We start from the raw sequence: 27,984 nt of genomic DNA, 5'->3' as shown, positions 1-27,984 counted from the left end.
TTTACTCGCAATTCAACAAAAAGTGTATATTTTCAATTAAAATTGTCTTTACATTTTTTATCCACTGCTGGGATGTAAGTGAAACAGCTTGGCTGTGCAGATAAGTAAACAATCCGAGGAAATAACATTTAAGAAAAAAGAAACTAAGTTCGAGACTTCAACTAATCGTGCAATCCTTGTCACCGTGCTTTGGCAGACAATCGAGCACCGTAGCCACGGCCTTGGCGATGTACACCATCGTCCCATAGCTTCCACTTGGAGCACTATCATAGAGATGCTGGCAGATGTACGCAGCACCTCCGCAGAGCAGCATACCCTGTGCTGTGGTCTCCTTCATATCTTTGGATTTGGCACAGCAGAGAGTCGCATCACCCTGCACTTTGCGCTGATCATCCAGGAAGATCTGGTTGGCCGTATGCACCAGGTGCTCCACATAGATTACTCCACCCAAATTGTGCACCATATTGTGCTCAGTGACCAACGTCAATACCATCAGAGCCTCAACCACCAATTGCCGATACTCTGGCTGTGGGATCGTATTGAGAGCCGTTTCAACTTCCAGAGCAAACTTCAGTTCACCCGGTGTCATTTCTTGCGTGAGCGTTTGTGGCAGGATACGCCCTTCGATCGCCAATCCCTGGCACTAAAATACAATTTTGGGACTCTTTTACCTATCATCTCAATCTTAAGCACTAACATTAATGGTTTGACGATGGATAGAGATATGAAAGAAATATGATCATGAAAATTATTGCTCTGTGCATTGATAAAATTTATTTTCGGTAATTTTGGCTATAATTTTAATTGAAATTTTCTTTTATTAAATGGTTCTTAATTGGTTATTGCTCCGATTCTTGAACTATTTTAATTCTTACAAAGGCAGAAGTAAAGGTCTTTAAAAGGACGAATATTCCCTGAAACTATAATCAAGTTTGTAGAACTACCACCAGAGGCGCTGTAACCTTATAGGAATAGCTCAGAGCAAGAGTGAGCTATTTTAATAGGGAAATGCATTTACGATAGACACCCTGTGCTCTGAGCGTCTCATGTAAAGAAACATGGAAAAAATGATTATCGGACACTCATGAGCCCGATCACAAGTAGATTTTGATTCTCCAATAGTGTCTTGGATGAAAGGTAAATGGAACTCTATTTGCACAAAAAGTCGTTGAAGTTCGAAGAATTCAAATTCAATTTCGAATTTTCATACTAAATTCTCGAACAAGGTGGGGAAAATTTATCAAATATCACACTAAAAAGCTCGCAAAAGAGTTACTCAGCGATTATGGAGTGATTAAATACTGGGGTAAGAACAGTAAACGTCGTTGTTCTGTTTTTTTCCTCACACCAAATGTGAAGACCGTCACATTTTGACACTTGAGCACTTCGAAATTCGAACAGGATGTAACTTCCGCCACCTTGCGAAAGTATTAAGAAGTAAGAAAGTCTCTTTTTTGGATCTTCAAATAGATTTTCGAATTTTTCAAGATCTATTTCTGTACGGAAACAATCTTTCCGTACAGAAGTAGATCTTGAAAAATTCGAAAATCTATTTGAAGATCCAAAAAAGAAACCTTTTTACTTCTTAATACTTTCGCAAGGTGGCGGAAGTTGCATCCTGTTCGAATTTCGAACTGCTCAAGTGTCAAAATGTGACGGTCTTCATATTTTGTGAGGAAAAAACAGAACAACGACCCTTACTGTTATCGCCCCAGTATTTAATCACTCCATAATCACTGAGTAACTCTTTTGCGAGCTTTTTAGTGTGATATTTGATAAATTTTCCCCAACTTGTTCGAAAATTTAGTATGAAAATTCGAAATTGAGTTTGAATTCTTCGAACTTCAACGACTTTTTGTGCAAATAGAGTTCCATTTACCTTTCATCCAAGACACTATTGGAGAATCAAAATCTACTTGTGATCGGGCTCAAAATCTACTTGTGATCGGGCTCTTTTTGGATCTTCAAATAGATTTTCGAATTTTTCAAGATCTACTTCTGTACGGAAAGAATGGGTCAAATGATAGAGCATTAGATCTATGATGCAAGTGTCTCGGGTTCAAATCCCGTTTAGGTCACCAGGAATTTTTTTTGGCGTTAAATGTGTTCGGATTGCATCCTGTGAGCTTCACTGCACTTGATTCCACGGGAATGGGACTTACAATCCTAGCCCTGTATAAGAAAAAAAATAATAGATGTCCCGGACTACCCTTGCAGGGATGGCTAAGTTCCTCTATGGCACAGTATGCCACCATTATTTCATTACATTACATGTTAAAAGAACCAAACCAAAATACATTGAATTTCTCATACAAGTGGTTTTAGAAGAAAAACAGTAAGAGATGCAGGGTTTACGGCTTTCAGGAAAAGTTATATCAAATGATTGTTAGAATTTTGTGAGCTTTTTCTATCGTATTTTTATTGTTCTTTTCTTAAGTCCTCTGCACATTGCGATAGCTTTGTCAAACAAATTTTGAAGAAAAATGTCAAAATACAAGTGTCATCCGAATACCAGAAGCTCTGTTTGTAGATTTCTCGGGTTTCGTGTGGGTTCCCCGGATTCCCCATAGGTAACCTGTGTTCCTTGGCCAGACCAGCTCAATTTTCTCGAAGTGAGTGAGTTTGCACAATTAATTAAGCTAAGCGATCAATTTGACAGCTTGCTGTAGTTTTTTTTAAACATAAGTTTGAAAACGATTTTTTATTGGATACTTGTAGAGTGTTCCGTCTTGAGTGACATTTCCAGGACCTAAAAAAGTCTGCGAATTCACATCAGGGAACAGAAAAATTGTATCCTTCTTATCAACTAACTCTTGATAAGAAATACAGGGGGTCCTGCTGGGATTATGCATAGATGTGATTATGCAAATACACTTATGCAACTTTGCTTATCATTAGGAGCTCATTTGTGAAAACATTTTTTTTTTAAATTTCCCCTAAATGTATGCAAGAGTGTTTCTATAAGTTCAATGTTGAGAGTCGACCGTTAGGGTGATATGAGTCAGATTTTGGAATTTCGGTCTAAAAACTTTCTTGTTCTTCTTTATGTTTTTATTGGCCGACGTTTCGATCCTTGGTTGGGACCTTCTTTAGGGCCTACATACAATTTTAAACATTAAAATGCGTTTTCTGAACTGTCATATTCATGTTTAAAATTGTATGTAGGCCCTGAAGAAGGTCCTAACCAAGGATCGAAATGTCAGCCAATAAAAACATAAAGAACAAGAAAGTTTTTAGACCGAAATTCCAAAATCTGACTCATTTCTGTAAGTTATTTAAAAGAAATCTCCTGAGGGTATGCAAAATTTCTGTATGCATAAAGCCATTTCGCACGGTTTTGTTCGGTCCTGAAAATATGCACAATCTCGGGACCTCCTGTAACATTTCAAATTTACCGCATAAAAAGAATTAGGGGAAATCTTTGCAGCTTCATACAGAAAATGATATCCAAGTTTCAAGATTTTTTACCGAATGCCACACAATCCCAATCAATTATCCCACTATGTCAAAAATTCTCTTATTAGATTCGTAATCCCAGCTAACAACATTTCTGGGAATCCTTGGATTTCCCTTTACAGGAAAATAAAATTTAGTGATAATTTTTACAAAGATTCCTTGGTTTGCTCAGCTACGTACAAAAGTTGTGCACTTACGTACGCCTTATTTTCACTATAATCACTACTTCCGCATACAAAAATTTTCACATCATTTTTTAGGTAGAACATTTATTTACTTGATTTAACCATTTATAAGAGGTATTTTCTAATTTTTTTTCTAAAAGATGCTTTTGTGACACTTCATTCATTAGTAATTTAGAGGCATTTCAAAAATGATTTTATAAATTAAATCCAAATAGTAAGCAAATCATGTCCAAATCATTCAATTCGATATCACTCAATGCGGAACTCCCTGTATTTCGAAAATTGTTTTCAACATTACAATTTTCTATCAAAATTTCTGTGGAATATGTAGGGAGACATTTTTTTTTCAAAATCATCTTTTGATCCAAAATTTGCATACGATTTATACGCTCGCTAGCGGTGATTATACGCACATCAAATAATCTAAAAAGTTGTGGCACATACAATTTCAAATAATTTGCGCCAGATATGAATAAAATCGGTTTAAAAATGCAAGAAACATAAGGGCCAATAAAATTAAAAAATTCCAAAGTTTTCCGATAATAACAGAGCAATAAAAAAAGTATTTGATGAATAAATGATTTATGAAATGAAATGCTTAATAAAAAAAGAGAAGTAAACTTACCTTCTCCAAAACTGCCCAGACGCGTGAATAAAAATCCCTCGGGACTCTATTTAGAGCCCCATCGAGGCGTCTTCTCCTCAACCATTGTCCCTGCCGATCATCAATTTCCGTCATGTCATCATCCTGATTTTCCTTATCGCCCAATCCAATCTGACTCTTCTTGCTCACACGACTGGACTTGCAACTAACAATGGAGAAGTTCCCCTTTGCCACACTGCTAATGGCAAATTCCTTGCCACTCAGAATATGATACAGCAAATTTTTCATCTCAAACGGTGATAGATTCAGCAAATACTCTGAAGCTTGTTCACCGTCGCAATTGAGCGTTCGGGATAATTCTTTTGCCATCACCTGAATGATCAGACCCACTCGCAAACGCAACATTTCATGGAACAATTGAGGTTCCGTGCGGATAAACATAGCCAGATAGACGAGAAGTTCTTGCGTCAGCATAGCTGTACTTTCATCATCTCCATAGGCTTCGTGAATCAATTGTCTGAGCTCCGCTTCCGGCAGTGGAGCTGTTATGGTGTGCTCATTGTTGGGAGGCATCCCAACCGTTACCTGGACAACAAAAGGGTCAGTAAAAAAATTAAAATTGAAGTACAAAAAATCAGAAATATCACTTCCGTTTTAAAGCTCTGACATGAAAATTTCCAATAAATTATCCAAGACACAATCCATCCATTTTCAAAACCTTTTCTTATAATTTCGATTTTAGAAACTTTTTTTTTAAAGAAAATTTGTACAATTTACAAAAAAAAAACTTGTACTTGCAAATATTAATTTTATCCATTTTAATTAATTTGAATGGAAGTGTAGTATTTTTTTTTTCAAAAAGGCCTCGCCTATAATTTAATCTAACTGTACTCCGCAAAAATTTTTAAAAGGAACACGATCTTTTGAAGATGCAGTTTTAGGTGTGATTCCTTCTAATCACACCTATTGTAATCCTGGGATTTTCTCAAAGTGCTCCGATCGAGCTGAAATTTACAGGTTATATATGTTTTGAACATCCCTGATGTCGAAAATCATAAGCCGGCAATTTCGGGTCCGGCTGCCGTCCGGCCGTCCGTCCGTAGTACGCAATATCTCTGGTTTGGATAGAGATATCTTCATAATTTCTTTTTTAAATATATCTACGCGCGTGTACGACGATTTCTGTGCTATTAGTTTTTTGAAAAACCTGTTCTAAACCGGTTAAAAATCACGTTTTGTAGTTTATCTAGAAATCTAGGTATGCGATTTTGAATTTTTTATGTTTATGTTGTAGTCCAAAAAATTTAGACCAATTTAAAAAAAAATTAAGACATTCGTCGAACATTTCTCGAGATATTTCACTTTAAAGATTTCAATTTTAAGAAAATTTGCTATTAACGTCAGGCGGGAAAAAAGCGGGAGAAGCGGCGTCGGACAAGCACTCTCTCTCTCCCTTTCTGAGCCTGCTCACAAGTAGATTTTGATGCTCCAATAGTGTCTTGGATGAAAGGTAAATGGAACTCTATTTGAACAAAAAGTCGTTGAAGTTCGAAGAATTCAAATTCAATTTCGAATTTTCATAATAAATTTTCGAACAAGATGGGGAAAATTTATCAAATATCACACTAAAAAGCTCGCAAAGGAGTTACTCAGTGATTATGGAGTGATTAAATACTGGGGCAAGAACAGTAAACGTCGTTGTTCAGTTTTTTTCCTCACAACAATGTGAAGACCGACACATTTTGACACTTGAGCACTTCGAAATTCGAACAGGATGTAACTTGCGCCACCTTGCGAAAGTATTAAGAAGTAAGAAAGTCTCTTTTTTGGATCTTCAAATAGATTTTCGAATTTTTCAAGATCTACTTCTGTACGGAAAGTCTCTCTCTCTCTCTACATAGTGAGTCTATAGTCGAAGATTTGTAAGGTGGCATATACAATTCACGATCCGCGATGTCTTTCGCGGAACTTCGCGAGGCGCAAATTTTTTCGCGGATTTTCGCGGAGCGTGAAATTTCTCGCGGATTTTCGCAGGGTGTGAAATTTTTCGCAGAATTGCGCGGGTCGCGTATTTTTTAGCGAATTTTCGCGAGGCGCAAATTTTTTCGCGGATTTTCGCGGAGCGTGAAATTTTTCGCGGATTTTCGCAGGGTGTGAAATTTTTCGCAGATTTGCGCGGGTCGCGTATTTTTTAGCGAATTTTCGCGGATCTTCTCGAGGCGCAAATTTTTTCGCGGATTTTCGCGGAGCGTGAAATTTTTCGCGGATTTTCGCAGGGTGTAAAACTTTTCGCAATTTGCGCGGGTCGTGTATTTTTTTTGCGAATTTTCGCGAGTCACGTATTTTTTTCGCGAATTTTCGCGGGGCGCGAATTTTTTCGCTGATTTTCGCGGGCGCGAGTTTTTTCGCTGATTTTTGCGGGGCGTGAAATTTTTCGCAAGTCGCGCATTTTTTTACGAATTTTTGCGGGGCGCGAATTTTTTCGCGGATATTCGCAGGGCGCGTAATTTTTCGCGGCGTTTCGCACGTCGCGTATTTTTTCGCGAATTTTCGCGGGGCACGAATTTTTTCCCTGATTTTCGCGGGACGCGAATTGTTTCGCTGATTTTCACGGGTCGCTGACAGTGGTTCTCAATGAATGTAAAGTTTGAGGCCTCTATCTCTCATAGTTTCCGAGATAATCGACTTTAAAGATTTTCAGACACTTTTATGAATTTTTTATCCAATTTTTTTTTCCATTTTCAAGTGCAATTTGGCACATATCAAGCCTGAAAGAGGCTCTAAATGGACGTAAAATTTGAGGCCTCTATCTCTAATAGTTTCCGAGATAATCGACTTTAAAAAATTTTCAGACACTTTTATGCATTTCTCTTCCAATTTTATGTGTAAATATCGTTTGAGTTTGCCACAATCCGAATTTGCAACGAAGGAATCACACCTCTATAAGCTGATTTAGGCTTATCACTGGCTTTTTTTATTTTGTGTTTAAAAAAAATGATGAATTATAAATGAGCGAAGATTTATTTTTAATGATTTTTTATTCTTATAAAAATAAGTTACCCAAGACACACTCCATTTTTCGGTTGATATAAAATTAAATTAGAAAATTTACAAACCTGTTTCTGTCGAACCAACAAATCCGTTACGGCCTTTGCTAAATCCTCAACTCTCTTGCCCAGCATACCAGCCGTATGGCGCACGAGGCCCCACAATTTTTGTTGGCACGCCTTCTCATACAATCCCTTGAGAAGTGTCCTCACTGTGACAACACGACCTTCCTCAAGCATGCCTTTGGTATTAGATTGAAAGGAATTATTGTCTGCATTGGCATTGTTAGGATCCATCTCAACGCTCTCTGTGTCGTTTAGTACAGATTATTGTTTGTTTGATTTTTTTGTTTTGGCATAGAGTCATTTTTGCGTCCCACAATGTGAGTTAATTGAGTAATAATAGAGCAGGCGAATGATTTGCAATGATGATGGATAAAAGAAAGAAAATACATATAAGCATTTAAGACATCACAATGATCCCATTTTTAATACAAGGAGCTGATATCTAAAAGAAAATTGGTCCCCAATTCTACGAAAGAAATTTTGCATAAGCTTTGTAAGAATGTTCTTTTTGCAGATCTCAGATATTAACCCCTTGGCTATCCACTAAAAAAAAACCATTTAAGCGAACCTGTATTGAAATCCAACCCTTGCGTATCCACCAAATACTGCAGAATATCTCCTTGTTCCTCCAGACTCTCAGTTTCACGCAGCATCGCCAGGAGTTCCTCCACTTCGGTGTCTGCAAAGGTTTCGCCACTCCTATGACGACTACTTGAGCCTGGCACCTGAATCCTTGGCACATCATAGTTCTGCACCTGAATCTTGTTCGGCGGATAGCCATCTTCGCCCTCCAAACCCGGAGATCGCTCAATTCGCGAGCGATCAACAGATGGCTCAGTTGCTTGTTGTTGCTGCTGCTGCTGCTGATCCAACCAAGGGAGTGCTACACCTGATGACAATCGTCTCTCAGTGAGAACCCCATCCATTCCCACAGATTCATCTGGAAACGTAATTATTACACATAGCAAAGAGAAATTCTTCACCCTTTTTACAATTTGATTTTTTATTGCCATTGCTCTATTTTCGAAGAAAGTAGCCTGCAAGCAGATATCGCACGTTTACGATAGGAAGGGTACAAAATGTTAAAAATTCCAGTAAAATATGAAGTATTTCAATATTTCACTGTGAGAGAAATCCGAAAAAGTTAAAATACCCCGGAAATGTTAATTTTACCCTGCAGTATTGATCCAAAATCGGTGTAAATATCACCCTTTTTAGGTGTATTGGGGGTTAAAGTTACCCTTTTTCGTGTTAATGTTACCCTTAAAAAGGTGTAAAATTAACATTAAAAATGTTGATATATTTTTACACCTAAAAAAGTGTTAAAGTTATGAGAAAAAAAAAGTTTATCGCACCCTCTTTTTTCTCAGTGTTCTATCTCAAAATGAGAATCTTCTTACACATAAAAATTTTCAATGAAAATTCACTTAATTCTAAATTAATTGACCAACACGTTTTTTAGGAAAAATTTATAAAAGGAAGTAACCGAAGTAACAGAGGTCATTGTGTCCAAAATAAAAAAAAAAAACCAAAATCCCGAAAAGATAAAATCCCAAAGAGACAAAATTCCGAATTGGTCGAAATCCTGAAAATCACTATTCCTAATGGGTCACAATCCCGAAAGGCTAAGATCTCAAAGGCCAAAATCCTGAAAAGTCAAAATACCGAAAGCCAAAATCCCGAAAAAACCAAGTCCCGAATTGGTTGAAATCCTAAAAGGCAATATCCCTAATGAGTCAAAATCCCGAAAAGCCAAAATCTCAAAGGCCACAATCCCGAAATGTCAAAACGCCGAAAGCCAAAATCCTAGAGACAAAATCTTGAATTGATCGCCAACTTGAAAGCCAATATCCCGAATGGGTCGACTTCTCGAATGAGTCAAAATCCCGAAAGGCCAAAATCTTGAAGGCACAAAATCCCGAAATCGTCGAAATTATGAAAGTCAAAATCCCGAAAATACAAAATGCCGAAAAGGCAAAATCTCAAAACCCAAAATCCCGAATGATCAGTACTAAAAGGGACGAAATTATACGGAGGTTAATGTGTGGTAATCCGGCATAAATAAAAGACACCACTTTGTCCAAAGACTTGCCAAAGACTGTTTTATTCACAAAATCCAAATTACGTACAAATGATAATTGCTAGTATAAGCAATAACTATGATCAGCATTAATAAAGGGTTTGTCATTATAGATGTACACTACACCACCCCCCTTTAAAAGAGAAGATTTTGAATTTTGAAGAAATTTAAAATTTTTAACATTTATAATCTTTTTTTTTTCTCTTCCAAATTTTGAATTTTGACTTTTTTTTTTTTTAATTTTTTTTTGTATTTATAAAATTTATATGAATAATATTGTTTTCAACTTATTTTTCTTATTCACTTAAAAAATTTGAGTCTATTATTATGAATAACACTAATTTTTCCATTATTTACATTCTTAACTCTGCTATTTACACCTAGTCGTTCTATGATTACATAAGGTCCTAAATATACACTATCCATTTTAGTTCTATTCTCATTAGTAATTAACACTAAATCATTAACCTTGAAATCTAAAGAATTATTCTTATCTCTATCTTGTCTTTTTTGTTTATTTTTATCTAATAAAACTTTAGTTTTTTCATGAACTACTTTTAATCTATATCTTAATTCAGAAACATAGGAATCAAAATTATAAATTGGTGTTGAAATTTGATTCTCTACATTAAGTGAAGTTAATTTCCCAAAAATTAACTCAAAAGGAGTAAAATTTGTATCTGCATGTGGAGTTGTATTGTATGAAAAAACAAAGTATGGGATCCATACGTCCCAGTCGTTTTCTTTACAAAAAGTTAACAAGTAAGAATTCAACACTCTATGCATCCTTTCAACACTTCCAAGTGTCTCATGGTGATAAGGTGTCGATCTCACATGATCAATATGCAACAACTCACACATTTTATCAAATGTCTCATTTACAAACTCTTTTCCCAAATCAGTCTTAAGAATTTTGAAATGACCAAACTTTAGAATAAAATTCTCTACAAGAGCTTTAGCAATAGTGTTGCATTCTTTATTTGGTACTGGAATAATTTCTATAAATTTAGTGAGCTCACACTGTAATGTAAGTGCATATTTATTATCATTAGCAGTTGTGACTAAAGGACCCACTAAATCAGCTTGGACAATTTCAAAACTTGAACTTGGTGTATCAGTAATTTGTAAAGGTTCTTTGTTATTTCTGTGTTTCTTATTCATTGCACAGTGAATGCATGAATTTATATAGTCTCGAATCATTTTTCTCATGCCTTTCCAGACAAAGAAATTTTTAAGTCTCTTCATTGTTTTAGCAATTCCAAAATGACCACCAGTTGGGGTGTCATGGTAATCACTAATTAACTTTAACATTTCATTTTTATTTGTGATTATAATTGGCGGATTAAAGAGAGCAATTTTCAATTTATTTGATTCATTTTGTTGCAACAAATTATATAAGACTTTGAAATCCTCTACACTAATGTACGAGAATAATTCGTCTTTAAGCGAAAATGCGACTCTAAAGTCAGCATTCATTTCTTTACTTAGTTCTCTCTTTATTTCTTTGAATATATCGCTTAGATATTTTCTTACATTTTCATAAGTGCACTTAATTTTAAGAAATTTTTTATTTCTTATTCCGCCTTTTTCAATTGTTATGTCATGCGCGCGCGTCTTTTTATTGTTTGAAATTTGAAATTCGATACGTATCAAACCTTTGATTTCTGTCAAGGACATGGTGTTCCAAATGACTGGATCGTCAAGTATAGGTGGAGTAAAAGTATTTTTATCTGCAGCAGAATTTGTGTTTTTCTTGGTCATTGATCTAGTAACCACCTGTACAGTGTTCTCAGGGATAAGGGATTGTAGTTCTTCAGACGTAATTTTAATTCTACTGAGAGCATCGGCATTATTTGTGTGGCCGGGTCTGTAGCAGATATCAAAATTGTAATCCGAAAGATCAAGACGGACATTGTTTAATTTGGTTGATGGAGTCCGATTAGAAAATAAACCTACCAACGGCCTGTGATCTGTAATGACCGTAAATCGTTTTCCATATAAATATGATCTAAAATAATTAATGGCCCAATGAACCGCAAGGAGTTCTTTTTCTATTATGGGTTTTTTAATTTCGTATTTTGTTAAACTCCTGCTCGCGAAAGCTATAGGTTTATCTGACCCTATTTCTCCCTGTGAAAGCACAGCTCCGAAAGCAAATTGAGAACTATCTGTAGTTAAAATGTAACTTTTTAAATCGTCTGGATAAGATAAAATTTGAGGTGACATTAATTTATTTTTTAATTCGAGAAAAGCTGCATTGCATTCCTGTGTCCATGAAAATTTCGTATTCTTTTTCAAAAGGTTGTTTAATGGAGTAGCAATTTTCGCAAAATTCGGCACAAAACGGCGATAGTAATTGCAAAACGCGACGAATCTGCGAACATCATCGGCGTTTTGAGGAACTGGATAAATTTTGATAGCATTATATTTCTTTGGATCAGGTAAAATACCTTTGTCAGTTACCAAATGTCCGAGATATGTTACTTCCTTATTTAAAAATGAGCATTTCGCCGGATTTAATTTTAAATTGAATTTCCTTAATCTTTCAAAAATTTTTATAAGGTTATGGTTATGGTGATTTACACTACAACCGAAGACGATAATATCATCCACATAAAGAAATGAACAATCCGGAGATAATCCAGACAATGCAATGGACAGCATTCTTTGAAAGCTATTTGCAGATATTTTTAAACCAAAGGGCAAACGCTTAAAATGGTAATGATTGGCTTTAGAAGAAAAAGCAGTTAATGGTCGGGACTCTTCATCCAATTCTATTTGATGAAAAGAATTTTTGAGATCTAGTGTGGAAAAATATTTTGCACGACCCAACTCATCTAATATCTCGTCAATACGAGGAAGGGGAAATTTATCTCCCATAATTCTTTTATTGAGTTCCCTAAAATCCACTACTAGGCGCCATTTTTTTGTTGAATCAGTGGACTTTTTGGGTACTAACAGTAAAGGTGAATTATAAGAGCTTACAGACGGTTCAATGCAATCTTGCTTTACTAATTCTTCGACTTGAGAATCTATCTCTGGCATTTGTGCTTTCGGTGTACGATAATTACGAATGAAAACTGGTGAATTGTCAATTAAAGAAATCTTTTGCTTATAAAAATTATTGACAGTTAATTTGTCAGATTGTAACGAAAAAATATCATTATATTTGCAGCATATGTCCAAAATTCCTTTTCGTGCAAATTCTGGAACAGTAGATAGATTAAGTTCTTTTAATAAACACTCAATTCTATGGTTTTCATCAGTGCTTGAAGAGCTTGTGGGATTTTTTGGTATTGCATTTAAAGAAAAAACATGATAATTCGAAAGTGGCTCGAATTTTGGTGAAAAATTCTTAAGATGAACCTCAAATTCATTTGTATTAATTAATTTTACATAAGCTGTATCTCGTATTATACTGTTCGCACAAAAAACTCCGTCTTGAAGTTCATGGGACAAAATTAGTGAATCTTCATTAACACTAGAATTAATTTTTCTTATAATCTCACATCGTGGCGGGATTACGATAACATCTTCATCCATGTGGTTATATAAAGGAATCGTGATTAGAGTATTAAAAATATTTATTCTCATAACCCAATTTTCGAAATCCAATGCACATTTAAACTTTACTAAAAAATCACGTCCTAAAATTACAAATGGAGTTATTGGAACTTCATCATCGATTACATGGAAGTCATGAAATTGATATATTCCGGAACCAAAATCAAGTGGTAAGGAAGCGATTCCTTGAGTGCGAAATTTATCTCTTGAAATTCCTTTCAAAAAACAAAATTTCGAAAAATCAATAAAATTATTTTTCAATAAGTGAGATTTGCAAACTGAAATATCGGCTCCACTGTCTACTAATACGGTAACAGGCTGATTATTTAAGAAAATTTTTATGAAAGTTCCATTTGAAATATTGATGCAAAAACATTGTTTGGGAGAAGATTCAAAAATTTTGTCTTGGACATTGCCTATTGAATGTGGTATTCGGGCATCTCCTGAATATTCACTGAGGGAGACCCCTGTTGAGCTTCTGCTCCTAAAAAATGGACATTTCGACCGTAATTATGATTCTGACCACTTTGGTTCGAATTTGAGAAGAAACGTTGGGTATTATTGTTATTTGACCCATACTGTGTACGATTTCCAAAATTATTCGAATTATTATATCCAGAATTATTCTGATAATTTCCGTTATTCTGTCTATTGAAACCTCCACGACCAAATGATCCACGAGAATGTCCTCGATTAGAACCTCCACGGTTAGAATTTCCGCGATTAGAACCACCTCGAGAGTTATTTGAACTATTATTGGAATAATTGCCTCTCGAATTGTAATTTGACTGGCCACCTCGACCTTTCTGTTTTGACTTTCCACCGCGTTTAAAAGTAAAAATTTTTGCTTCTTGTGGAACCTCTGATTCTAAAGCGATTGTAGAGGCAATAGAAAGAGTTGCAGGTCTTGCAGCTCTCACTACTGTCTTCATGGGTTCATTTAGCCCATTCATGAAAGCTTGAAGTCCAATCTCATCATTTAGAGATGTTATGATCGATGAATTTTGCGTACCACGAATTGAAATCTGAATTTGATTTAGTTCCGCAACTAATTTTTCAACTTGTTCCGAAAAATCCTTTACGGCGCGATTTCCTTGTTTTAATTTGTTTATTTCTGAATTCACTTTCAATACTGTACGTCCTGACTTGCAATGATCAAGCAAAAGACTTTTAAATTCTGCAACATTTCTAGGAACATCTTTTCCAGCTAATTTATTCTTTACTGACTGAGAAAGTCGAGTTCTGAATACGAATTTCAAGAATTTTTGGACTACTTCAGGACTGGACATGTCCTCAGCCAATAACTCAACCAACTCTAGAAAATTATGCAATTTTTCTTGTGACCCATCAAATTCTGGGACCACTTTCAAAGTAGAAATAACATTGAATTCACTCATTGTGCATAAATTTTGCTCTATTTCTGGAATTTCAATAATATTTTTATCTTCATTACTATTTCCTTGGATTGTAGGTTGGTCACTATTTGAGTTCTTGGACTTTTTGATATTCTCAATTCTCAATTCAATATAAGACCTAGCAATTGTCCAATCATTGACGAATTCTTTAAGTTTACTGAATGCTTCTAAGTCTCTTTCAAGATCAAATTTCTTTTCTATTTCTTTTCTCTTAATTCTCAATGTGTCCAAAAAAGCAATATAACTATCATTAACTCTTAAATCTGATTTCCTTTCTTGATTGTCCTTTTTTACGTTAACAATAAATTTTTTCAATTGATCATGTAATGCCTCTAATGTTTCCATTTGGGTCTATTTACCTATATTTATTTACTTATCTGCCATCAGCATTTTGTCCTCCTGTTGACCCACATTCATTTTTTTTTTTTTTTTTTTGGAATTGTATTTTCGCTGTTGCTTTCTTCTGCGATGCTCGATGACGCACGAAGAGCAGTGCACTCGATGGTCTACGTGCAGATTGGTTTGCAGTCTCAGCAATATGTTGGCTGTACTTTGAGCCTCTATGGATGACCGCTAATGACCCACGGTATTCTGTCGCTCGGGATTTGCCACGTTTAGATTGATGCGTTCTTCCAATTGATGACCCATCTGACGAATTCTGGCTGATCTCTCGACGTTCGCCTTCCACTTCATGTATCCGTTTTTCAACAGCTTCCAGATACCAAAGATAGCTACAAGTGTTAAGAGCACAGTGATAGCAATCTCTATATATTTAAGATTAAGATGATCAGCAATCTCCGATGTGTGCTCCTTAATGTCGCAAGTTGGTTGTTTAACTTCCACTTCGACCGTGTCGTCCTGGAGTTGGATCCTTCGTCGATGATATCTTCCCGTACAGGCTATCATTTTGCACCGGATGCAGCAGACACTTTTTTTTTAAATTACTAGATCACCATTTTTTATTGTTCATTGTCTTTCACATCAGATAATTGGCTAGCATCGCCAAATATGGGCACGACTCTTTAACTGGCGCGTTCTTACATGATAACTTTACGCACTTTTGGTTAATAACTTTTAAAAAAAATTAACTTGGCAGGATCGCCATGTGGTAATCCGGCATAAATAAAAGACACCACTTTGTCCAAAGACTTGCCAAAGACTGTTTTATTCACAAAATCCAAATTACGTACAAATGATAATTGCTAGTATAAGCAATAACTATGATCAGCATTAATAAAGGGTTTGTCATTATAGATGTACACTACAAATGTAAAGAATAATTTCCCAAAACCTAGAAAATTTCCCTTTGGTTTCAACAAGCGCGGGCGCAATCGTGGGAGTATAGCTTTGACACTTCGACCCATTCAGGATTTTGGCTTTCGGTATTTTGACCGGGATCCTTGCAAATATACCAAAAAACAAGGTGGCGAGTCTCCATTGATACTCTTCGAATATTTTTAAAGGAAGCTAGCCCTTACTACGCCTAGATCCCAAATGGTTAGCGATAGAGTCTTGGGACCTTTGGGAGAGCCCCCCCCCCCCTCATGAGTGGACCCTGGGCCCTTAACAAGACCCTCATTCCTCCCCCCACCCCTCCCTTTCTCATCCAAAACCAGGGGCATGATGTTTCCTATGTTTCCCATATGTATCTAGTGTGCCAAAAAACTTTGGAGTTTATTCGGTGTTTTCTGTCATTGTGGAATGAATTAGAACAACACAGGAAAAAATTTACACTAAAACTGGTCGCGTTTGTCCAAAACCATATTCTTTGGGATTGCTCGAAAACGCGTCGTGCAATTTTTTCATGTTTGGATATGTTTTAGAAATCACCCAGACGGGTAGTTCGTCTTTTTACTAAAATACTGTTGAATCTTTCCTAATAATGGTTTTTCAAGATCAAAAGTTAAAAAGACTCTGGATATGGAGAGTGTATTTCTCAACCGAAATATTTCGCATGTTTGGGCTCGTTGGAAAGATCTTGGAATTTTGGGTTGAGCTGTTTAATGACCTTTTTTTTTTAGAAATTCTTGTTCAAATGCAGAATTTTTAAACTTTTTTGTCCAAAAGTGCTAAAAAGGTCAAAAAGCTCCAATTGGACAAATAGATTCGTAATAGTTATGTTAAAATGAACAAAATTTAGAAAATTGGAAAACTTTGTTTTCGATACAAGCGCCCTTACTACCGTTTCATTTTTTAGTTAATTGCCCTTAATCTTCTAATTATAATTATTACACGCGAAGATATTGCCCATTTTAAGAAATCTCTTGAACCCCTTACATCTCGGGCCCATATGAAAGTTGTAGTTTAAACCTAATCCTAATCCTAATCCTAAACCTAATGAAGTTTAAACCTAATGTAATCATTAGGGTGTTTCAACGAGGAAAAATTTTTTTTGGCGCTATTTTCACGGTGCTGTATTTGATGAGACAAGAAAGTTTTTCTTCAACGACAATTATGATCAGACGCCGTTTAGAGGTGGCTGAACGACCCTCTCTGTAGTGTAAAATCAGAAAATTGTTCTACAGAGAGGGTCATTCAGCCACCTCTATACAGCGTTTGATCATATGGTCGTCGAAGAAAAACTTTCTTGTCTCATCAAATGCAGCACCGTGAGAATCAAGGGGGTGACGTTAGAGCTGTTTTCTATACAAATTGAGCGAACCGATTTCCTCATATATTTGTCTCGTTCTAACAGTATGTCTCTGTCTCTCCGCGAAATACGGCAAGTCAGTCTTTTTTCAATAGCCAAAAAACAAGTGAATAATTAAATAATTTGTTGTTTTTTTGATAAATATGTTGTCTGTAGTGCCTAAATATGCCTAAATTGCGTTGTGCTGTAAAGGAATGTGGGAGTTTTCCGCATAAAACGGGGGAGAAAGTAAGCTTTCACAGGTGAGTACAATTTTCATGAAATAAGCTCTTTTAAAGTGAATTAGCGAATTTTAGTGCTAAAAGGTGAAAGCTTTGATAAGAACGTATAATCAACCGAAGAGTTTGGAAAGGCAACCGTGCTATTTTAAGAGAAAATGCAAAAAAAAGACAGACAGAAGAAAAAAATTGTATCATGGTGAACTTTTTACTTGAATCCAGACAGTTTACTTAAATTCAAAATGACCGTTACTACACTCTTTTCAATTTTGGGAAATATATTTTTTCGGTGTATCTTTATCAGATTCCCCGCAAACAGAGGATGTTGTGTATCGTCAGGAAGTATGTGCGTCCTACGTGGAAAGCACTTCGCAAAGAAGATGCAGTTCCAATGGTGAGATTAAAATAAGTTAAGAGCATTCAAAAAATTCCATATTGATTTCTTAATTAATGAAGTTATCTATAATATTATTTCAGTTTCACATATATTGTTCTATATTCGTTATTAACTTTAATGACTAGATTAATTCATAAATAACGCAAAATGAAAGAGATAACATCAAAATTTATAATAATTATATTAGAATAACTATACAAAAACTAGACTGTTAATATCTAAAACTAGCAATTTTGAATGTTCTCATATTATAAAATTTACTATTATGTTATTGGAGTTTCCTATACTTATGATTCTATTCTTAGAGTAAAATTATTTAAAGTAGATTTGCAATATGGAATAAAGAAGTTTATAAAATGTGCTCTAATAAGATTTTATATAAATAAATTCATGTTTATCTCAATTATATTTATAATGTATACCTATGTAATAAAAATTATGTCTTGTTTAATTAACTATTAGTTAAATAATAAGGGAAGAGTACCACGGATCGGAATGTTAAGAGTCATGCTTCATATTTAGCTGAAAATATGAGCCCCAAAATACTATTTGGTAGTTTTTCGTATGCCAAATTGATACATTAGTTATCCATTTAACTATTTCCGTATATTTACGCTTTTATTATTTGCGGAAATTAATAATATATAGGTTTGTTTAAATGCAAGGATGCAGTGTGTTCCGCGGATCTGAAGGGACTCAATCAGGTGTTCCACGGATTGGAAGGGAATGAGCCACGGATCGGCAGACGTTTTTGATGAGGATTCAGCTACTTTCTTGGCATCCAAATCACTCTACAAGGCTTCATTGAACTTTTTCGTCACTATTGCACTGTGTACTGTATATTCACACGAAAAGACTTTTAAAATTGTTAAATTGAATACAGAAGACTCTCGCTAATTCGGCTCTTTTAAGATCGGGCTACTTTTTAATTCGAGTTTTCAAGTTTGATTATGATTATCAAATGAAGCAAATACAGTAGACTCTCACTCAATCGGCTCTTTTTCAATCGGGCGACAAATTTTGTTGACAGTTTTCACGCTTAATTATGAAGCTAATTTGCTCAAATTCGCTGTAGTTCTTCCTATTTTATCGTTATTCTTAATAATTGAGCGCTTTTTGTGGAATTTACAAAGGCTTTGACGCCCAAATCTATCGATAAACCGGATGACATTTCGCCCCATATTTCCGATTGAGAGAGAGTCTACTGTATGCTCAAATTTGTCTTGGTTTGACATAGTTTTGATGTGATTTTGCATTATTAAAGAATTTTCATGATATTTACAATATATTTGAGTACGTAAACTCAATATATCTAGGCAGATGAATTTAAAATCGCTGTATTTCAAAAAGTTTGTCGCCCGAATTTCTCTCTAATTCGGGTGACATTTTGGTCCCAAATGCCCAAATTTGAGAGAGTCTACTGTAACACTTTCACTGGTAAAGTGTCTCTTCACAACAAAAACATCCTATAATGGCCGTGACGATGACAGCTGAGCGCAATTTTCCAAGAAAACAAGTGTGCCGATCTGAGAAACAAGTGAAGCAGAATGTACTTGTTTGCAAAAAATAATTTATTTTAAATATTTCTTGTCGAAACAATTAAAATAGTGCATCGATATTGAAATTAGAATCACTGAGTATTCATTTTTCAATTAACATAGATTTGTAAATCATTTTAATCCGTCATAATTCCTCATATTGTGTCAGACAAATTCTCGTGTAAAATTTTAAGAAAGTGATGAATGGCGGTTGTCTGGCTAAGACGTTGATACAGTGATTCAAAATTGAGGTAAATAATAACAATTTTGATAGAAACTCAACACGAAAATCGTTTCTATAGATTGAATGTGAACCAATATAATCCATTTAGCTAAAAGGCATTGCTAAAATACAGCGAATAATTTACAAAAATACATTTTATTTTGGCGTTACGATACGCGGAACAACCTCCCGATCCGAGGAACACTGACAATCTCTGGTACATTTCCCTTATATATTCTGAAGTACAACACCTTTTTTAATACAATAAAATCAAAATACATTGGTTGAATAAGTTTGTTTTTTTTACCACTAGTACCATTTTAATCTCTATGCGTTTACTTTTACACCAGTATTGAAAAAACTATGAATTTCTCATAAACTAATCAGTAGATAATATTTACGACGATTTTTTTCATATCCTACTGTGTTTTACCATTCCGTTTTTTTCAGTGTACTTTGGTAAAATTTTTTCGAGTAATTACTTTTTGTTGCACGAAATAATTAGAATCGACGTGAAAGAGACAGAAAATAAGTGGGAGAGAATACACTATATCAAAAGTAGTCGCACTGATAACAGCTAATGTCACCCCCTAGGTGAGAATAATGCCAAAAAAAATTTTCCTCGTTGAAACACCCTAGTAATCATGCTGCAAAGTCGTATACCTCGTGTTAGAAGAATGTACTAAGTCTTTTGTAGACCACCCAGAAGCTCCTTGCCCGCGATGTGGATGCTTCTTCCGTGCCCCCGGAGTTTTTGGGCAGAAGCGGTGCATTTTATTACGTTTTTTTTATCACAGTGAAAATGTCTTTTCCTGACACTGTTTGCACCGGGCGGGATCCGAACTCACATGTCTCGAATGCAAGACCCAACGGTTTTGCATTAAAAAGCTCACCAAAATTTAAATTTCCTCTATTCTAGAATTTAAGAATATTATATCCTTTTTTCAACCCTTAAAGGACGAGAAGGTTAAAAATTGAGAATCACTATAAATCACTTTTCCTGACTTTTTATATCGAATCATAACTTTAGATGTCCGTAGGAACAACTTCATTTTTGGGTCAGCGGTGACCCAATTGTCCTTAAGATGTTAAGCAAACTATGACCACTCACAAAAATATGACGACCTTGCAAGTATTTTTCATAACTGTTTATAAAAATCATACTTTTCAAAGAAAATATTATTGATTTTTTAGGCCCCGCCCAATAACCATTTTAAGCCATTTTAGGGCATACACCTTAAATAGAAATGACTCAAAAAATTGCATGTTTGAAAATTTTTAATTATTCAATTCTCAATTTTGAAAATTTTCACTTTGAAAATTACTTTTATTGTGATAGATTAGAAAGCTAAATTTTGCAAAAAAAAACCACGCCTACTTTAGGTTAAAAAAAAAATACAAAAAAGATACATCGACAACCGTAAGTATTACAAGGGCCTTTACATTAGGAATAATTTTCACCAAAAATTGTCTTTTTGAATGAATTTTGATGTGTCCCTTTGTGGTAGCAATAGCGAATATTGCTTCCAGCGCGTAAAGGTAATAATCAACAAATTTCACTACGGGGAAAATGGGGAAAATTAATGGAACAAAAGGAAATAATATTTAAAAAAAAATACTCAAAATTTTCACTTACTGTCCACATTGATGGATCTTGTCTTTTTGATTGCTCCCCTGCATGACATCCTCCTCCTGAGATGCTTGGGTCTAAGTCCCGGAGCACGCAGGTTCATCGTATTCTTCTGACTGAACGACCGCAGCAAGTGCTCATCCAGGTAAGCCTGGACAGACGGATTTAGGCGTTCCGGGTAGCCATCCTCCTGGCTCCCCAGGAAGCTTAAATCCGTGATTGCTGACGTGTTCAGAAAATCATTCAAATTGCCCAGCATCACGCGGGTCCCATTGATGTAGCCTGACTTCAATTTTCTCATTGTCTGAATCATAGCCAATGGAATCTTATTTTGATCTACGCACAGGAAAAATTTCATTAATTTTCAGCTATTTTCTTTTTTCATAAAAACAATTAAGATTCTTAGTAGAAAATGATGATATTTAAATACAAAACATCAAAAGAAAAGAAAAAGAGAAATCAAAGAGAGAAAAAAGTGCAGGAAAAAATAAAAAAAAAGAAGAAATAAAAAGGAAATGTCTTTACCTAATAAGTAATGAGTGGCCATAAGTGTGATTGTTGGTCGGCCCAACATGTGACGCCACGAGTTAGTAAGGAATGCCAGGTTAGTGGTGAAATTGCTGGCAAGAAGGGCAGGATCACGTGTGGTGTAGTATTCTTCGTAATCAATGTTCTTTCACATGGAAAAATACACACAATTTTAACATTAGAACCAATTGGTAATTCACATTTTTTCTGTATTTGTCTTTTTTTTAGAATAATTTCTTAGGCCAATTCTTCCTCCATTTGGGCTTTTAGGGTCAAAGGGGTCAAATATACGGAATTTTTCAATTAAAACGCATTAATGAAAATTTTTAAACTTGCGCTCATTTTCATAACATCAATTCTCACGAAGCTTTTCTAAATTGAAAAATGATGCATGGTTTTTGATACAAATGAGAAGAGATGTATGAAAAATTCACGATTTTTTAAAGATAAAATTAATCCCAGTTTCTTATTTAAAAAAAAAATATATATATTTTTTAACATATTTTTTATGTACTAAGATAAATCAATATTCATTATCTTATATATTTTTGATTTAACTTCCTTGAGCATATTGTTTCAAACGACCATGTCGTAAATTATGAATACTGAATATTAACGTTCAAAATTCCGAAAATTACTATTAAAAAAAAACAACTATTTTAGAATAATTTTGCATTTTTGATATTGCATGAATAGAAAAAAAAAACTAAAACGAAAACAGAAAAATAGGTAAAAAAGCGATAGATGCAAACGATTATATCTTATCACTAACTCTTTACATTTATTATTTTTTAGTTTCTGCATAATAAAGCTTTATCTTCACTGAGAAAAAAAAAATGTGGGTGCGATTAACTTTTTTTCCTCATACCTTTAACACTTTTTAGGTGTAAAAATATATCAACATTTTTAATGTTAATTTTACACCTTTTTAAGGGTAAAATTAACATGAAAAAGGGTAACTTTAACTCCTAATACACATTAAAAGCATAATATTTACACCGATTTCGGATCAATAATGCAGGATAGAATTAAAATTTCCGGAATGTTATTTTAACTTTTTCGGATTTCTCTGTTTTTTTCCGAAAAAACATAAAATTCTTGAAATTTACCAATCTTATAAACATAAACTGAACTACAAAACTGAATATTAATAATTAAAAAATATATTTCTGCAGACAGCTTAATGTTCTTAATTGAAGATTAGAAATCTAAGTAAGTGTACGTTGTGTCCTTTGTCGTCCGGTTTGTGAAAATTTTAAGCTTGTTAGATAATTATCAATTTCTGATAAGTTTTTAAAAGGATTTGAAATGTGTCTTTTTTTACAGATTTGTGATTTCAAATGTATCTTACTTTTGACAGATTCTAATCATTTTTTTTTTAATTTTGGATATATTGTAAGCCACATTGAAACCTTTTCAAATATCTGATAATAACAAAAAAGTGATGACAACGCGTTCCAGCTTTGCTAAGTGCTCAAATTCACGAGAAAGAGCTCTCCATGTATTATCGTTTCATATGATTTCAGGGTACGTAGCGGTTTGCTACCGACTAAATTGATTCATAAATTTGAAAAACTATTTTGAATAAAAAAAATGCTTAAGAAAAGCACATTTTAGAATATTTTACCATGAGCAACAATAGCAATATTTTAGCTTTAGGATAAACAAAAAAGTAAATCCGAGAAAGTTAAATCGTTCATTACCGATTAATTCCGCTGTAACCGTGTTGGAAGTTTCAAAAAAAAAAAAGTTTGAAAAAATATGCCCTCCAAAGTGGTTAATCTTTGAAAATTCGATACAGAAATATTTTTCGAACATAGGTGTCTCAAGACGAAATATTCCCTAGTTCCCTGTTCGACATGCCGCGACGGTGGTGGCTCCCCCAAATATTCAGAAATTGGTGGCCACCAAGGAGAACTATTGCTTTAACCGCGTTCGGTTTTTCCCACGTCGTAAGGATTACATTAATGCGAACCGTGTTCTGAACATGTTCGAGGAACAGTGTTCAAACAGAGAACTTTCGTTTCTGGGTCACCTTGACTTCCTCCGAAACATATTCGAAAATGAAAAACAATTCTAGAATCCGTTTTCCAAATAACCCAAAAAACTATGGTTTTGGAAGGGTAGGAGGGTGTGGGGAGAAAAAGGAAAAGAGGCTGTCCTATTCAATATTGTCTTCTGAGGGGGTCGTCGAAGCCCGAAGATTAATATCTCTTACTGTACGGCCCCTAGCCGTATCACAAGTTGTAAAATAGTGGATTATATAACTGCTCCCTCTTTGAGTTGGAACAGGAAAATATCTAAACTTAGATGTACAGTAGACTCTCTCAAATTAGGGCATTTGGGACCATATAACACAATTTATACAAGTTCGTAAAATTTTGTACTTTTTTCACAAAAAAAATGGTAATTTTACTTTTTTCACAAAAAAAGTAAAATTACCATTTGACGAACATTTTTTGTACTTTTACAAACATTTGTGCGTAAATGTTCGTAAACACACAAAAAAAAAATGTTCGTAAAATTTTGTCATTTGTTCGTAAATGTTCGTAAATTTTTGTTTGTCTTTCAAAAATTCACGAACAAATGACAAAATTTAACGAACATTTTGTTTTTGTCTGGCAAAAATTTACGAACAAATACGAACAAATGACAAAATTTTACGAACATTTTGTTTTTGTCTGGCAAAAATTTACGAAGAAATGACAAAATTTTACGAACATTTTGTTGTGTGTTTACGAACATTTACGAATAAATGTTTGTAAAAGTACAAAAAATGTTCGTCAAATGATCATTTTACGAACAATGGCCTCAATTCTGAGACCAAAATCAAGATCAAAATTCCAAGCTGCCAAATATTTCCAAAATCAAGATTTCATATTCTGACGCAATGCATTTGTGGAACTTAAAATGTCTTAGCTAAGAACCAAGATTTCAAGATTTTCCACACTTAACGTCACTTCCGACATCTTCATTTCTCTGTTGAATTTGTTGAAATTTCGTCATATAAAATAGGAAAATTAATTATAGGACGTATTAAAGAATAAATGAGAGGTTATAAACGGGAGTACAGGAAGCACAAATCAAATTCCCAGCAAAACTTCGATCTGCAATTCTGCACTTTTGAAATTTTAACGTTTCTTGTCATTCAATCGGATACTTCGTGTGGCTTCGGGATAGTCGTGCGACTTCGTGAGCATCGCGAATGTCTTTCGTGTTTTCTAACCATTTCCTTCCCCTTCGTATTTTCTATTATAGCTGATTTAATAATATTGTATTATAACATTATAATAATATTGTAAAAAAAGAGAGTATTCACATAAAATTGTTGAATAAAAATTGAATTTTAAATAAATTGAAATACATATTTTTATGTAGTTAAAATAATGTTTAGAAACATTAGAAAGGGTAGAAGAAATGTAGAAATCATCTAAATACTCTAAAGAAATTCTGCCGATAATTTTAAAATTTTCTCCACCTTAGAACAAAATTCTGCAGAAATTCTGCTGATTTTTCGGCAGTTAGTAATTCAAATCTGACGAATTTCTGCAGAATTCTGCAGAATTTGCCGGGTGGGTTTGTGACCTTTGAATTTATCCTCAAGTGTACTTCGATATGTACATCTAGAAATACGTACCATTTCGATTAAATTACAAGATCAAATACAGTATTTTCCATAGGAATTCTGTTTTTGTCATTTCCATATCAAACTCTTCAAATTGTTACTATCTTGAAAATTCCAAGCACCTCCGAGAGGTTCTTGGAATTATTTCAAGAAAACAAGAAATTTAACGTCTTAAATTCTTGAAATATTGGTTCCAGAATTGCAAATCTTGATATCCACACGGTTTGTGTCTTAGATTTCAAGATTCCAAGATATTTGACGAATTTGACATCTTGATCTTGATTTTTTTGATTTCAGAATACCAAAATTTTGAAATTTTCTTGATCTTGGTCTCAGAATTGAGGCTAATGTTTGTGAAAAAAGTACAAATTTTACGAACTTGTTTGTGGGTTATATGATTCACGAGCATTACGCAAGTCCTCCATAGGATTTCACAAACATTTACGAACAATTTTACAAAATATTCTTTTTCTGTGTAGCACCCTTCAAAGTTACCATACCAGCTGAACAGCGATTGGTACCGTTGGCTTAGAAGAGTCTTCGTCAGGACGGACTTTCTCCCTCCAACTCCTCTAAGCTCAACAGTCCTACTACAATTTTATCATTTAGATTATGTTACCGTAATTTACGATACAGTCTCTACTTTCCATCGTAAATTTAAATGTCTGAAAAATCGTGAATTTTCCACATAAAATCGTTTTTCAATTGTGCAAAAGGAATTTTTATAAAAATAATATTGAAGAAAAATCCATGCTTTAACCACATTGAATTAGTCACAAGAAAATCGTGTGCAGGAGATCACAAGAACTCTCCAAAAGAAGAAAAAAAAAAAACAACAACAGAAGAGGGTAAATGGAAGGAAAATCCCACCTAGACTTGTACTTTTGAGAGTAAGAGTAACAAGTGGACGTCCAAGGAGATTTTGCCATGCGGACTTTAGGAAATTGATTTCCCCCTTCAAAATATCGATCATCAATTCGTTGTCGGACGCAATGTAGAAGCGCGTCAGATCGGAAAACTAGTTGTCAGAGGTTGGAAAAATTAACCATCAAATCGGGAAGGAAGAAATAAAATTCTGGCTTTGGATGAGAGATTTACCTGGGGCGTGAAGGCGAAGATTCTGTCTTTTAGCGAATAGAGTTTGCTGGTACTGAGGATACCAACATCGCGGGATTTCCGTCCAGATAGGCCGAGTTTCTTATTTCTGCCCAGGTAGGTGTAGAGATGGCTTAAGACTCTGGCTGGTTGAACTTCAATGGGAGCCACTTCCGCAATGGTTTGCACATGGAGATCGTATTCAGCCAATTTGTCACGGATATTGTTATCTTCGGCCAGGATCACTACCTGAACTACGACATCGGGCTTCTTCTGGGCCCCTAGGCGTCTGTTTAGTGGATCTAATTCACCCACGGCCAGGAAACCCTCCTGAAGGAGCTTCCCGAGAATATAGAGAGACTGACCCCAGAGAAAGGGGCATCTGCCGACAGCTGTTCTCTTCTGCGATCCTGGATTCCTGTATTCATCATTGACAACTTCCGGAGGCACCGTGTACATCTCCGGAACGAGCCTGATTCCCTCGTCAGTGCGCACCATTACATCTTCGAGACGCTGCATATAGATGTTCAGGAGGTTCTTGTCACTTTCTCCCTGGAAGGCGTGGAAAAGCACCAGATAGCCAAAGAATAGAGGCCACTCGCATTCAATATTCTCAAACATCCTCAATTCCCAGCGTTCGTAGTACAGCCTATGAGGATCTTCCCTGGGCGTGCGATAGCCATCCCTGAGGAATCTCTTGCAGCCATACTTTCCAAGGCACTTGGTCAAGATTGCCTCCCTCGTCGTGGCAATCAACTGAGGATCATCAACTGCAAAAGCCGGAAAGCCAATGATGGACAGCAATCCGGAATCCAATTCCTTGCTATTGCTCTCCCTGGGCAGCATCGATTGCAGCACAGCCTGACATTTGTGAGCCTCATCGGCCAGGACATGAATCACACTGGCTGGTCCACCTCGAGCCCCAAACAAATCCAGCTCATTCATCGATTCCAGCGCAGCTTTGGCCATTCCAATGGAACTAGCATTGAGTTCTGGCTCCCCGTGATTCGTTTTATCACCACGCTCCCAGATCCCATAATCCGGAACACAGTAAGCTGATTCGATGTAGAACACCAGGTTCTGGATGAAAGCCACCTCGTCCAGCGAGAAAATTATCTGCAGCCCTGATGCTGTCATTTGGGCCAGAATCAACAGGTACAGAGAAACTGCATCGATCTGCAGATGCCCCCATTCACTATCCTTCACCACAGTCTGCCCATTGATGCTGGAGTACTTGGCATGGAGGGAATCCAGAGGATGCTGAGTGCTCTTGAAACGCTCAACTTTCTCCTTTTGCTGCATCATTGCCATCAAGAGTCCCCGCATCAACTTCACACAGCTCTGTTCCAGCTCATATGCCTTTGCCCGATCCTCATCCTGATCGGCAATCTTCTTGTAGGCCATCGAGAGTCCCCAAACAGCCAGAATGCAGTACACATTGTCCCTGATCTGAAAGAATTATCTCTATCACTTACCTGCCTTGCTGTCACTCAAGGCCAGCCCAAAATCTCACCCAGGCATGGTGATTGTCTTGACTGGCTGGAAAGAGACCCGTCACGGGCTGCTGATGAGCCATGATCAGTCGATGGACGATCCTCTGGTAATAATCCAGGCGAACGCCCGAGTTACTTCGACTCCTCATTCTGGTCACTTCTTTTCACAA

General features: G+C 35.5%; 1 protein-coding gene across 4 annotated transcripts; it reads right to left on the bottom strand.

Annotated features, from left to right (window-relative positions):
- Nucleotides 1–27,963, bottom strand: LOC129805934 (probable phosphorylase b kinase regulatory subunit alpha). 4 transcript variants are annotated; one of them, XM_055854214.1, is made up of 8 exons: nt 27,835–27,963; nt 26,325–27,770; nt 26,097–26,244; nt 21,080–21,409; nt 7,927–8,298; nt 7,362–7,600; nt 4,267–4,830; nt 1–643 (listed from the first exon to the last, which is right to left on the bottom strand). In XM_055854214.1, exons 1-8 carry the CDS (start codon nt 27,961–27,963, stop codon nt 158–160), a joined length of 3,714 nt encoding a protein of 1,237 aa, XP_055710189.1. In that variant the 3' UTR covers nt 1–157. The 4 variants fall into 4 exon arrangements, with proteins under 4 accessions (XP_055710189.1, XP_055710191.1, XP_055710188.1 ...); XM_055854216.1 differs by having other exon boundaries at nt 7,362–7,534; XM_055854213.1 differs by lacking the exon at nt 26,097–26,244 and adding an exon at nt 21,599–21,746.
- Nucleotides 27,964–27,984: the final 21 nt, after the last annotated feature.

This window comes from Phlebotomus papatasi, chromosome 3, assembly GCF_024763615.1.
Source record: "Phlebotomus papatasi isolate M1 chromosome 3, Ppap_2.1, whole genome shotgun sequence".
Taxonomy (NCBI): Eukaryota; Metazoa; Arthropoda; class Insecta; order Diptera; family Psychodidae; genus Phlebotomus; species Phlebotomus papatasi.
Note: the sequence above shows the minus strand (reverse complement) of the source record. Positions and strands in the feature narration are given on the sequence as shown.